This window comes from Primulina huaijiensis, chromosome 15 (assembly GCF_012295235.1).
Source record: "Primulina huaijiensis isolate GDHJ02 chromosome 15, ASM1229523v2, whole genome shotgun sequence".
Lineage (NCBI taxonomy): Eukaryota > Viridiplantae > Streptophyta > Magnoliopsida > Lamiales > Gesneriaceae > Primulina > Primulina huaijiensis.
This window is the reverse complement of record NC_133320.1, coordinates 10,524,381-10,539,356: the sequence shown is the minus strand read 5'-3', so window position 1 is coordinate 10,539,356 and position 14,976 is coordinate 10,524,381. Positions and strand designations below refer to the sequence as shown.

General features: G+C 35.3%; 1 protein-coding gene across 1 annotated transcript; it reads right to left on the bottom strand.

The window, feature by feature from the left end:
• Nucleotides 1–6: 6 nt before the first annotated feature.
• On the bottom strand, nucleotides 7–5,979 carry LOC140960108 (D-cysteine desulfhydrase 1, mitochondrial). Its single transcript, XM_073418243.1, has 10 exons — nucleotides 5,684–5,979; nucleotides 5,499–5,564; nucleotides 4,514–4,708; nucleotides 4,303–4,413; nucleotides 3,777–3,868; nucleotides 2,109–2,201; nucleotides 1,225–1,282; nucleotides 1,038–1,151; nucleotides 553–650; nucleotides 7–334 (listed from the first exon to the last, which is right to left on the bottom strand). The coding sequence occupies exons 1-10, from the start codon at nucleotides 5,807–5,809 to the stop codon at nucleotides 130–132; spliced, it is 1,158 nt and encodes a 385-aa protein (XP_073274344.1). The 5' UTR covers nucleotides 5,810–5,979; the 3' UTR covers nucleotides 7–129.
• Between the last annotated feature and the right edge of the window lie 8,997 nt (nucleotides 5,980–14,976).

Below are 14,976 nucleotides of genomic sequence, written 5' to 3'. Positions count from 1 at the left end.
TATTTAAATCAATTTACAGAATCCAGGAGAATACAAGGGAACAAACATGTGGCTGAATGAATATGTAAGCTCCTTCGTTATGATTCAGATGATGGTCAACTGGACAGAGGTGTTGTATTTTGATATGTTTCAGAACATTTTACCAGTGCCTTCCTTCCGTGGGACCGAAGCATGAATATCCATCCTACGCCACTTTCCGACTACCCAAGCCATCTCGTCGGCTTTATCAAACAGACCCAATAGCCCACCAGTGTGTATGAAGAGAATTTTTCTTCCTTCCCACTTTTCTGGTTCCTCAGCCATTTCTTTCATCATCCCATATGCTGCTTTTCCACTGCATAATTAATCAGCAAAACAAAGAGTTGAAAGAATATAACATTGGACCTGCAAAAATTGGCATACTTGTGCTACAAGTAGTTTATGACTTCTTGAATATAAAACGTGTCACCAATACATATTCCCCTCTGTTAGAGCCAGCCAGCAAGTTATATAGAGTACAAAAAGTGAGGAGCACATTCCCCACCATTCACAAAAAAGAGTAAAAGATCATACCTGTATACAGGATCGAGGACAACGCCAGTGGCTGCAGCAATATCACTTGCAAATTTCAGCTCCTCGGCTGAGCTCATAGCATAACCAAGACCCTTGGCCTGTTGAGAGCAAGAAAAATAAGCACGGAGTTCACATTTACTTTTGAATTGGAAGTTGACTAAGACTGCATAAAGGCATTAACAAAACCTAACTCAAGTACAACAAGACTAACAGCGATTCGGAGAAGCCAATTTTATCTGGCGAACAATATGTGCTAATAAATGTCTTTTTGCGGGTGTAAAACCTAGGAAAAGAGGAATACTTAAGGTCTGTCAACATGCATCATATGAAACACAGTCACAAATATTAGAAAACCTCTTTTAAGAGAACCATAAACCAAATATGCACCTTACTTTCTGTCATAGGAAAAGAAAATAAACTTCAAACCGGTCCTCTAGCAGAATGAAAATGTCACAATAATCTAATTTAATAAATAAGGAGCTTACATTTTGAATTCGAACTATATCACGTGAACTAACACCAGCTTGAAGTCCATCAAGGAGGCCTTGGGAATAATCATAGAAGTAATCTGGATCATCACAGACACAATATGCGATAACCTGTAATGACGATATGTATTTATGGTCAGCGATTTCGAAGATGTGCCTAAATATAAGGAGAAAAGATACATACTTTAGCTCCCAGATCACTAAGCAAACATCCAACAGACAAGCCCGCAATTGTGCCCCCACTGAAAATCATGAAAGGACAGATATAAAAATCTACAAATCCATCAGCACAAAATTTAGCAACAGTATAACTAGCATGATCTCCCACCATTGACATATGTTGCGCATATTTAAAATCCATACCGGGACTACCAGAAATGGGATAAGTAAAAAAATATATAAAAACCACATCAAGCCAAAAGCAGATAACTTGATCAAAGATGCAGCAAAGTCAGAAGCGTTAGCAAATAAAATTTTGAATCAGCACACTGAAAGTGAGACATTACCTTATGCAATCACCTAATTGATGGTATCTCCAGGACTTTTTATGATCATGGTAATTGATATAATTCAGTCCTAAGGTTTATCCAAAATTTACGATTTTCGTAGGTGCCCTACTGCATGGATTTTTTGTTTCTTCTGTAACTCAAAATCCCGTTGGTGTTATATGTTGTTATTCTGACGACATTATTCTAATTATGCAGTCCTCCTCAGAAGTAGTTTCTTACCAACTAACTGCACTACTCATATGCATATAGTGATGTAAGTTGACAACCTCGAAAGAAGCTCAACTATTGAAAAGGGTCTAAAACATATTTGCCTTACTGGAGTGCCCAATCAAATGGATGTCAAATCATTTAATTTATTACATTCAAAAACAGCCAAAAAATTTACACTAGTCAAACCAACCGGCAACTAGTATCAAGAACCACAAAAAATTAAAGCCATTGTCAACAGAGAACTCGCAACACACATCATGAAGCACACAATTAGAGTAAATTCAACATAATGCATCTTCAGTCACAAGATTATAGCCGTTTATTTTCAAATTAAAGAGAAGATTAAGACCTCCCACATGCAACAACAATATAATCAAATACTGTTTCACCATTCCCTTTCCCACATTGTTCTTTGATCTCTTTGATTGCTTCAATGTAGCCCCTGCAAACCAAAAGGATAGTTTTCTTAGTTTTGCCCGACACTTTTATGTAGATTACACCAAATATTTGGCCTTCACCTTCCCAAGAATTTTTTATGCAGTCCAGTCATGTATAAGGGCAGAATTATCATAAAATTCAAGTATTATGTGCATAGCTACATTGGTAAAGAATGTATTCCAAAGATTCTACACTTTCATGCTCCATAAGGCCCAGACTAGAAGATTGAACATCCTAAACTTTTCGAACATATTTAAGGACCTGAAGAGGACCAGCATTTCCATACATATGTGGGATTAAAAACCGCATATTATACACAAAGCTATCTTGTTGATCGATAGCATTATAAACTATAGGTAACAGACAGAGAAGGCGGCCACACCAGGGAAAAAATAAAATAAACTAGCAGAAATGAAGTTGTAAAGCAGTCATTCATGAATAAAGTAAAAAAACGTTCATAGAAATCAGTGTTCTAAAAGGCGGTCGAGGGCCGCCTAGGTGCCCTGCCTACGCATGATGCAGTTGTTTTAGGCGGTCTAAGCTATACAGCGGTAGGCAGACGATCGAAGGCAGCGAGCAGGCAGTCAACATTTTTAAGTTGTAATCAACAAATTTTAAAAAACTAGTCAAAGTCACCTAATTTTAAAACTCAAAACCCTAGTTATTTAAATCATATCCCACTTTTTTCTTTTTAACTTTTGGTTCTCGCTCTTTCTCATTATCAATCACTAAGCTCACCACACAAACTGACCGCCGCCAATAGCAAGATGCTTTATGTTAGGCATTGTATATTTATTATCGAACATATTTTTTTTATAATATTTCAGATTTTGTGATTTCAAAAATTAAATTTGTTTTTTTTCTCCTGTTATTATTGATTTATTGTTGAAGATTAATGGCGGAAAAGGATAAATAACCAGAGTTGGAATTTAGGCCAAAGTCTAATGATATTGTTTGAGAATATGGGGTATTGTGTAATAAAGAGAAAAGGGATTGGATCACATGCAAGTTGTGTACGAGGTTTATTAAAAGAGGAGTTTACATGATGAAATATCATATTGCGGGTATTGTAGAACAAGTTGATGCATGTCCTAAAGCATCCAATGAGAAGTTTATACATTTATTTGCACATTATCTAGATGAACTTATATTATATGAAGCTTCTTTATGTTTAAACATTATTTAATTACACATCTTGCATAAAAGATGATAACTATTTGTGATTATATTGAATGATTATATATGATTATCTATAAAAAAATTACTTAAAAAAATTCAACTGCCTGGGCACCGCCTAGGCAGCCGAGGCGTGACCACCCTGCCACCGCCTCCCGCCATTTACAACATTGACTGAAATCAAATATGTAGAAGTCATTTGTGCCGATCAATTTTGTGGGAGTCAAATTACTAGCTGGAGGACCTCAATTTTTTAAAATAACAGCCACACTGATAGATGGTGAGTATTTTTCACTTTCAGATAGAATGCTTACCACCCTCAGTTGTATGCACCATGCCAAAAACAATTTTCGACCTTAGAATGCAAAAAAGGAAAATGATGGCGTTTAGTGCCAAGCATTACCAGGTTCCTAATGAATTGGATCCTCCAACAGGTATCACATATGGTTTTCTCCCTTCATTCAACAGTTTTTCTTTTAATACACTGGTAAGTGCCTGATATTAAAAAAAATACATATCAAAACAACTTGTGAAAGCCGACAAAAGGACAGTTGAACAATTGGTAAATCAATAAAGCGAAGAAAGCATTCAGACAAGTTACTGGCTCAATTCCACTACTTAGTTATCCGATCACAACAGGAAATGGTCCAAAGTTCGATTTTCAACCTGAGCTTATCAAGAGCAAATCATCAGCAAGGTTCAAAGAAACAATGAATTGGGGAAGTAAAGAACAGGATGAAGTGTTGTGACAGTTAAATCTTCACACATCAAATGTGATCAGTTAAATCCCTTATTAGGACCCTTATCATCATTCATAAATACATTTCTTTGACCACATAAGTTCCATTTACAAAGCATAAGGAGCCCTGGCTCCCCAATCTTTTCGATACACATAAAAATTTAAGCAAGCACTGATATAGTAAACCTACTACACTCCCAACTTCTGCATATTCTTCTTTCGAAACAAGATCGATATGTGCTCCAACCAAACGTTCAACCAAGAGGTTTCCACTCAATCCAGGATCTTTGTCCACGAGAACCTGGAAATCAGAAGATTATACATTTAACATAAACAGCAAATCATGGCATTAAATTAAAACTTAACAATGACTAAAACAATTGCATGGCATGACTGAGTACCTTTGATGTGCGCAGTATCAGATAACAATCAAGATTCAAATATTTGGCTGCTACGGCAGTGGCGCGGCAATGATTGCTTTGTATACCTCCAATAGTTATGATACAATCTGCACCCTGTGCCACTGCATCTGCCAACAAGAATTCAAGTTTCCTTACCTTGTTACCACTTAGTTGCATTCCCGAGAGATCATCACGCTGCAGAGTTGCAAATTTCCCACATTGGTTTTGATAAAATCTAATGTCATGAGGAATCACATTTAACAGTTCAATGCCCCTATTGGCACATGTAACAGAAAAATCTATTTGTATATGTCGTTCAGAAACCGTGTGTGGAGTGTAATTAGCATTTGCACGATCATCCAACGACTAAAAAACTGTTGGGACTGTGACAAACTGGATTAATTGTCATAGTTAATTAATAATAAAAAAAATAGGCATTGGTCACAAGATCTGAATTCTGACACATAAGAAGCCGTCTATGCATATTATTATTAAACTTCAGAAATCAGTTCCACAGCATTAACCTTGAGATTTTGACCAGTTTGTTCATGCAACCACCACGCGTTTCCAATTTTCAAATTTTTAACACCAGAAGTAAAAATTGTTCGACCATTGAGCTTAAAACCTCCATAGCTAACTGATCAAAGTTCTTGACTTTAGAAAACTTTGAAATAAAAGTTGAAAGCGGACAACCTTCATGCTCGACACAAAAAAACTATATATCCGTTCCTTGCTACAAATTTCCAGAAGGTATGGCTAAGTACATTATAAATAGTACCAAAGTCATAGCGGCATTTTGCCATTGGAACCTCTGCAAATTCATTATGTCTTGAAAATGCAAGTGGACCAGGAACCAAGGCCTTAGAAATAATGAAATGTAGAAGAACAAGGGGAGCTAAGATGACAAGCATCTTGCAGTTGTACACAATTCAAAGACCTTTAGACACAGCTACTGTTAGGATAATCCATAAAGAATCTTTTTTACCTTGATATAAACCTCGGTATTCTTGGGCAAATTAGGAAGCTTCCATTGGTGAATTGGAGTCGGAAACTAGAAAAACCATTAAAAAACAGATACAAGCCATTCAAAACACTCGACCATCAAGTCAAACAAGCCAAAATCAAAATAGATGACACAAAAATAAAAAATATGAATGCATATACACGTACGTGACCGAGTGAAAAGACGTGAGAAGGAATGGGATTGAGGTGTGATGCCCACGACGGCGGAAGATACGGCTTCTTGGTGAGGAATTCAAACCTGGGCTCCTGAGATTTGGGAACAGAATCCATCATATTGATGCACGATTTGGTGGAGAAACAGATCGTGGGAGGAGAGAACGAGGAGAGAGTGAATTGGATTGCTTTGCTCGGAAATATTTTGCCAGCAATTAACGATGGACCTAAGGAATCTTGAACCAGCAATCTGGTTAGTTCGCGGAACAGTGGCAGAGTAACATTTTTTATGGAGTTTTAAAAAGTGAATTAATATTAATATTAATATTTACTTTTAAAAACTATATAAAAGGGTAGATGTATCCAAATTTTCCAAACTATATAAAAGTGTAGATGTATCCAAATTTTCCATATGCTTTTAATAACTACATTGAATTAATTAACATATAAACATTAAAATTTAAGGTACAACTATAAATTATCAAAAATTATCTTTGGTTCAACCCAAAGATTTAGATGAATTATTAAAACTTCTAACTCATATACAAGTTCTTTTTTTTCCTCTCTCTCACCTCACCTTACCTCACTTCTCATCTTGTCTCTATCCATCCATCTCTATCGATCTCTTAATTTTCAAATTTTATCTTTATAAATATTTGATACTAATAAGATCGGTTTGGGGAAAAAATTATTGAGCTACAATAGCTCGATTCTTGAAATATTGAACACCGATAAATTAAATCGAGTTTGGTGTTCAAATCAAGCGGAAGTCACTCGAAATAATCCTTCGTAGAAACCGACTAAATATTTTGTAAAGCATTTAAAATATATGCAAGTTGAATGAGTAAAAATATTCTAGTTGAAGCATTTTATCAAACACTTTGTATGCAATATTTTGGTATTTGAAGAACACATAAAATGCTTCAACAATGCATCTTTAAAACAATGGAAATAATAAGTAAATGCAATAAACAAATAGACACGAATTTGTTTATGGATGTTCGGAGACTTCAAATGTTCCTACGTCACTTCTTCTTCCTCTCGGGAAAGATTCACTAAAAGATATTGATTTATACAACTCTTTGTACAAACCCACTCAGCTTAGGACTTACACTACCGCCTAACTGAACTCCTAGCTCTCAAGATTATAGGCAGCACCTCACAATCAGCATATTGTTTAATGTCTCATATGCAAAGACTACATACACAAGTATATTATCTTTGTGCAAGACTCACTCAACTAATATTTGAAGTTCAACTCTCTTTTATATGTATGAGTGATTGTGTGTGTGAGGAATTTATCCTTTACAGTGTACATCTCAAATGTATCCTCACACAAGGACTTGTGCTCTCAACTACCTGATTTCTTCATGCTAACTGCCCATACTTTGAATCCTCTTCAAAAGCTCTTGTTTGATCTTCAATTTGTTGTATTTATAGGCTCCAACAAGGATATATACGTTAGATACAAGAATATGACCGTTTGGAAAGTTTCTGTACTGTTTCTGATATTGCAACGGTCAAATTCGCCTTGCTGGACTTTTCTCGAGTGGTCAAGTGATCAACTGGTTCGGTTCAGTTTCAGCTGGTCTGGTTCAGTTTCAGTTGGTCTGCAGCTGGTTCAGTTTAGTTCAGTTGGTCAGCTGCTGGTTCAGTTCAGTTCAGTTGGTCAACAGCTGGTTCAGTTCAGTTCAACTGGTCACCATCTGATTCAGTTCAGTTGGTCAGCTGCTGGTTTAGTTCAGTTCAGTTGGTTAGCAGCTGGTTCAGTTCAGTTCAGTTGGTCAGCTGAAATCAGCCTAACTAATTTCAGTTTGTGCAAAATCAGTAGCTTCATCGTCATTTAGTAGTATCTTAAGCTTCGATTCAGACTTTAACTTCTGAAGATGATTTGTAGATCATCGTCTTATCTTTTCAATGCATACTGAATCGTTTCATTCCAATAATCGAGTTGAGATATATGACCAAAATACCGCAATCGCTCATACCCAACTGATTTTTGTTTTCGTGCAATCAGTTCGGTAATTAAGCGATCAGTTAGACCTTGATAACTTCCGAATTTGCCCAACCGTTGTGAAATACGACTTGTTTCAAATTGAATTTTCTGATAAGTCGAGTTGGCGGATTGTCATTTGAATTATCTAGTTAAGAGATATCATCAAAAAACCAAAGCTTGATAGAAATTAAGTTTGTGCAGAATTCAGTTTCAGTTTGCTTCTTGTGTTAATAACTTCACACTTGAGTAAATATGTTAGAAACACAATAACAAGTTTTGTTAACATAAAAATCAAGATTGCGATTATGAAATGTTCCAACAGATACCCCATAAATGGGCCCATCAAGATCAGGCCCAAACCTGATTTTGGACTCCTGGCCCATCCCTAGCCAAGGTAAAAAACCCATGATGGAACTCAAGTATTCTCCAATAAATATCAGGTTTAAGAGTCTAACTATTCATTGACTATATTGACTTTTAGCAGCACCTTTAGCTGCTCCCTCATTCTACTCGTAGTATCTGACTTGAGAGTTGGAGGGCCTACGTCGGGACACCCTCTCGGCCTCCTTCTGACGGTCTCCTTCATGGTTTCAAGCCCAGAGTAAATTCGAGGTCTGCACTCGGACTAGTATCACCTGCTGGAACCGAATCTTAAATTTTCAGTGAGTATCACTTGGCACTGTCTGTGGGAATATTTGAGCTGAGACGTAGAGACGGTAGGCCGAAAAGGAAGCAGAAGAACTAACTCAGTATCGTCGCGTCCTCAGACGAGACCCGAACAATCTCATCTTGAGACGAGACATGAGCAACATCGTCTTCAGATGAGAGTCAAACAACCTCGTCCTGAGATGAGAGCCAAACGAGGTCCTGACACGAGAGTTGAACAACCTCGTCCTAATGAGATTGTGGGAAACCTGACACTGGAACAGTTAGGCCAATTCATTAACAAGACAGTAGACGAGGTCATGAAGAGGAACTAAAAGTCTATGTTTGCCGAAGAACATGCCACTCGCTAGGAACAAGAGGAGAATGCTGAGGGCCATCAGAGCAGAATTGAAGAGACGCATCCCTTCCCAAGTGGGGAGAATCCTGAGATGGGAGAGATGTGGAAGGAGTTAAGAATGTTGAAGCAACAGCTGAGAAACAGGGCTCCAACGCCCAAGAGAGAGAGTCCTTTTTCCCCCGCCATTTTGGAAGAAGGGCTTCCCTCAAGTTTTTGACAATCAAGCATGGGAGAGTACGACGGACGTACTGACCCAGAAAAACACTTGGGGAGATTTGAGAATGCGGATTTGTTACATCAGTACTCGGACGAAGTTAGGTGCAGGGTTTTTCTGGGTACGTTGGTGAGATCATCCCAATAGTGGTTTAATATGCTGCAACACAACTTCATAGGGTCTTTCGAGGATTTTTCCAGAGCTTTCTTGCACCGATTTTCTATAGCAAGAGGTATCAGAAAAATTATCTAAGCCTGTTCGTGATGAAGCAACATGAAACAGAAACTTTACGATAGTTTATCTACTGTTTCAACAATGCAGTGTTGGAGATACCAGCGGTTACCCCTGACATTATGATCAGTGCCTTTACCCAATGATTGAGAAGAGGAGAATTCTTCAAATCACTAGTCAAGAAACCTCATTCAAGAAACCTCCATTGAACTATGATGATCTTTTAGCTCAGGCAGAAAAGTACATGAATCTGGAGGATGCACAATGACACAAGAGGATGGAGCAGCGACCTGAGGGAAGAGAGAGCGGAGGGAGGAGGTAGGAAGAGAGGTGTGGGGGAAAGAGAAAAGGATAAAGCTAAAGGTAAAGGACAATTCTCATCCCATGTTCCTTTGAATATGAATTGTGATAAGGTGATAGAGGTGAAGGCGACAGAAGGGATGTGGGAAAAATCGCAGGGGGTTGAAAATGATGCTAGATTGCCTCCGCCCGATAGACGAGAGGGATCCTCATCTGGGAGTGTCTCAAGGTCTCGCCCGTCCCCTAGGTGAGGTCAGGGCCCTCCCTGGATAAACCATCAGGTAGTAGAGACGAGAAAGGAGTCGAGGGGTTAAGATGTCCCTCGAGAGCCCGCCGATCCAAGAAGGAGAATGAACGAGGACAACTCTCATATGAGAGGAATGATTCATATAATCTCGGGAGGTGTTACCGATGGAGACTCCGGGCGAGCTCGGAAAAAACATGTAAGAAGGTTGGAGAACTTTGAGATATCTAGAGATGCAGACTTGCCACAAGATCCCACCATCAGTTTTGGGCCGGAAGACCTCCGAGGCGTTGTGGCTCCACATAATGATGCCTTGGTGGTGACATCCACTGATAAACATAAAATAGTGTACATTAATTAAATTTTTTATAATATAAATTTATAGTTTTTGTTTTATTAAATATTTAAATATTATATGTTTTATAATAAATTGTATAAAATATAAGTTGTTGTGTAATTATAAGTTTTTACTATTTTTACAGGTTCGATAAAACAATAATAACCTTGGCTTTACAGAAAAGATTAAGATGATTCTTGGACATGTAGAAAGTTGATTTTAATATCTATAATATTGGTGGCAAGAATGAGAAAAATATTCTCACAATTGAGATCAAATTAAGCAACAAATAAAATTATCAAAGGAGTGACAGTTTTACCATGCTAGAGCATTTTGACTATATATCTCAAATTACTTGGTGAAATGGTAACAAAAAAAATATCACAATTCAAACAACTCAATTATCTACAAGTTTTGTTTTATAAGGAAAGTAAAATCGGATGGGAAGATTTTCGAAAGTGATGTGTCTTAGAACACTAATGAAGATTTATGTGTACAAAATAATATTTTATTTGTGGTTGTCTTCTCAAATTTGGCTATAAATAGGGGGTGCATTATAATGTATTGAGATATCCCTCATTCTATGAACAAACCTTTGAGTTCATAATATTTCTCTCTTTGTTTTTCGTTTANAATGTGTACGATAACATAATTTCTTAGAACACTAATGAAGATTTATGTATACAAAATAATATTTTATTTGTTGTTGTCTTCTCAAATTTGGCTATAAATAGGGGGTGCATTCTAATGTATTGAGATATCCCTCATTCTATGAAGAAACCTTTGAGTTCATAATATTTCTCTCTTTGTTTTTCGTTTATTTTTGATTTAAATATATTTAGCTTGTTAATTTCATATTCAAAGTTTTACACTTTGAATAATGAGTAGCTAACTTCCCAAAGTTGAGATGAAAAGGTGAAATTCTTAGTATGATAATAAAGTTATTAAAAGGTAATGATCAATGTTTTAAATTATTTAATCCTTATTTATTGTTTATGTTATATTTATTTTTTAAGCATTATTATTCCCTACTTATAAATGAGAATTTTGATTTATTGTTGCTATATGCTACAATAAATTTTTGGAACCATTTAAATGTTAGTTTGGTATTACCAATCAATTAAAGTGGATGCCTTGATTTATTATATATGAATATATCATAATATTAATTTCTTGGTACCATTTAAANAAATTATTTAATCCTTATTTATTGTTTATGTTATATTTATTTCTTTAAGCATTATTATTCCCTATTTATAAATGAGAATTTTGATTTATTGTTGCTATATGCTACAATAAATTTTTGGAACCATTTATATGTTAGTTTGGTATTACCAATCAATTAAAGTGGATGCCTTGATTTATTATATATGAATATATCATAATATTAATTTCTTGGTACCATTTAAATGTTTGTTTGGTTTTACCAATCATTTAAAGTGAGAATATTGATTTAGGGTTTACAAATATATATAGCACAATAAATACTTGACAACATTTATAAGTTTTGGTATATATTATATACTTATAAGATAATAATATATAACTTAATGTTAGGATCGGTTGGGAGTGAAGAAGTGTTTAGAAGGGGGTTGAATAAACACTTTACAATTTTCACAACTTTTCGAATGATGAATCATTTTAATGATAAACTGAATTCACGAATCTTGTTGTCAATGTCAATCAATTAACTTAATAAAAGTGTGGAAATAACTGAAGGATAGATAGAATATAACTGATAAGAAAGAACACAGGATTTGTGGATGTTCGGAGATTTCAAATACTCCTACGTCACCCCTTCTATCTCGAAGATATGATATTCGCTAAAAGACTTTGATCTATACAAAGATTTGTACAAACCCACTTTAGTTTGGACTTAATACTTCCAAGCTGAGACTCTTAGTATCTATACAATTTTATCAGTACTCAACTAATGAAGTTTTTCAGCACAAGTGATCTATAAAAGATCGAATATTACAATAATGAATGTTTGTGCTTAAGCTCGTAAATTATAGCCTGAAAGCTATGGATATGTATGATAAGTGTGAGCTTTTGAGAACTTTTACTTGAAGCTTGACTGAGGATTGATATGCGCAGAGTTCTTGCTAATTTGGATAATTCGTTCTATTTATCTCAGCTGATCTTCTCGGCTATTTATAGGCTCGAACAGTAACATTGAATGCGTTTGAAACTTTATATCCGTTAGACACGTCAACATGTTTCTGACAATCGTACACTGTAGCTTTTCTGAAATGCGGAGTTCCCACTACAAGTTGCGGTCTGCTTATGTACGAATTGATGTTTGATAGCTATGTTCCTTAACTGATAACGTGTCAAGCTGCTTTATCAGTTGACTCTTTATAGCCGATAGGATTAACTGATTATTGGGTAACTGAGCAGTCTTAAATGATCGTTGTGTAACTGATCAGTTCCAACTGATCATCCAGTTGACTGCACGGTTCAGTTAGCTTGCTTAGTTCAGTTGCCTATGATTATATACACGTTAATCTTTAGTTCGGGCAACTATCAGTTTACGAATCTTCAATTCAGTTACTTTCAGTTTTCTTGATTAGTTGTCCAATCTTTTTACGCTTAATTCGTCAAAGTCCGGAATTAAGATTTCAACACATAATATAAATATGATTATTTAATATATTGAAACAATTTTATCAAGTATATTTCAATAATTTTCATTAATGTTAACTTTATTAAAATACCAAGAGTGGATCCTCTGATATCAAATACTTAATTTAAAATTTAAACAATTAAAAATTTTCAATTAAAGATTCAAACAGTTAAAAGAAAAAAACAAAACAAAAAGACAATGTAGTGAACTTGTAATTACCTTAGCTTCCCTGTCGATACGATATTCGGACTCACCGAATTATACTACTTGTAAACAACCTTCTCTTGGGAGTACAACAATCAAAGTCGCACCAAGTTTTTGGCACCGTTGCCGGAGAAGTATAATTTAATTTCAAGTCTATTTAATTTTATTTATAGTTTATTTTTCTTTCTTTGAATTTTTATAGCTTTTGTGTGTTTTCTTCTTTTTCTTTTGCATCCATTGTAGTACACTTAGTGGTCGACTCATTCGAAATAACCCTTTATTTTCACAAAACATGGCGGAAGAACCCATCCAAGAAAATGAAGATGAAATTCAATCTCAACATGATCATGATAGACGAAGAACACTTAGAGATCACATGAATCCTACACGTACTAGTGCACCTTCATGTCTAGTTTTTCCCCCTGATGCATCTCATTTCAATTTTAAGCCTGGTATTATCCAACTTTTACCCAACTTTCATGGTTTAGATTCTGAAAATCCATACATGCATTTACGAGAGTTTGAAGAAGTGTGCAATACATATAATGATCTAAATTGTAGCATGAACACCATTCGACTTAAGCTTTTTTCCTTTTTCTTTAAAAGATAAAGCTAAAACTTGGCTACAAAATCTTAGATCGGGATCCATTCGAACATGGGATGAATTGCAACAACAATTTTTTAAAAAGTTTTTTCCATCTCATAGAACAAATTCTTTCAAAAGGCAAATCATCACTTTCACTCAAAAACAAGGAGAAACTTTTTATCAGTGTTGTGATAGATATAAAAAATTTCTTAATATTTGTCCACATCATGGTTTTGAAACTTGGAGAGTTGTTTCTCAATTTTATAAAAGCTTAACACCTAAAGATAGGAAAATGATTGAATTTATGTGTAATGGAACATTTGCAGATAAAGATCCAAACGAAGCAATTGAGTATCTCGATTCATTGGCCGAAAATGCTCAGAATTGAGACACTATAGGTACAATCGAACCATCAAACAAGATTCAATCTCCCACATCTGGTGGAGGTATGTACACCCTCAATGATGAACATGATCTCCAAGTCAGATTCACCTCTTTGGTAAGAAAAGTTGAGGCACATGAATCGAAAAAGAATCGTCAATTAAAATTTGTTCAAAAAATTGCGTCTCACATCTATGTTACAAGTGATCATTCTACAAAAGATTGTCCCACTTTGCCCTCTTTTAAAGAATGTCTCGATGAACAAGCCAATGTTTTGAACAATTTCAAAAGACCAAATTTTGAACCATTTTCTCAAAATTACAATCCAGGTTGGCAAAATCATCCAAATTTTAGTTGGAGGAATGATAATACTGTGAAATTTTCACAACCACATTTCAAAAATCAACAAAATTTTCAAAATTATGCACCTTATGTTCCTCCACTTAACAGGAATTTTGAAGATACATTGAATTCTTTCATTGCAAAGCAAAAGTCTATCAACACTCAAACTGCTCAAACCACGACAAATTTGAAAGATACTCTTGCTAAATTTGCATCTACACTTAATGTTCATGAAAAAGATAAATTTCCTTCACAACCACAGCCTAATCCCAAGGATCATCACTCACAAACCGGAACTTCTGAAACTCAACCGATGGATCAGGTAAAATCTGTTATTACCCTTTGCAGTGGTAAAGTTGTGGAAAAATCCATTCTTGAACCTTGTGAAGATGATGATAAATCACATCCAAAGGGTAAGGAAGTGGAACCCATAACTTGCGAAGAGGAGGTTCAACAGACAGTGTCACCACCATTCCCTCATGCATTGAAAAATTAAAAAAAATCAAATTTGAATTATGATATTTTTAAACAAGTGAAATTTAATATTCCTTTATTATATGCAATAAAGCAAGTACCATCATATACCAAATTTTTGAAAGACTTGTGCACTGTGAAAAGAAAATTGAATGTGAAAAAAGCATTTTTAGCCGAACAAGTATGTGAAATCATTCAAATTAATAATACTTTGAAATACAAAGAGCCTGGTTGTCCTATTTTTTCATGTATTATTGAAGAACGAAAGATTAAAAAATCCTTGCTTGATCTTGGAGCTAGTGTGAATTTATTTTCATATTCAGTTTATCAAGAATTCAATCTAGGCTAG

Bases quoted from the DNA above. Each gene is read 5' to 3' on its own strand.
- LOC140960108 (XM_073418243.1), bottom strand. From the start codon at position 5,809: ATGATGGATTCTGTTCCCAAATCTCAGGAGCCCAGGTTTGAATTCCTC. The intron at 4,709-5,498 runs GTAAAAAAGATT...GCAACTCTGCAG, and splicing joins ATACCGAGGTTTATATCAAG to CGTGATGATCTCTCGGGAAT. The intron at 1,283-2,108 runs GTCTTAATCTTC...CATGATTTTCAG, and splicing joins ATTGTTGTTGCATGTGGGAG to TGGGGGCACAATTGCGGGCT.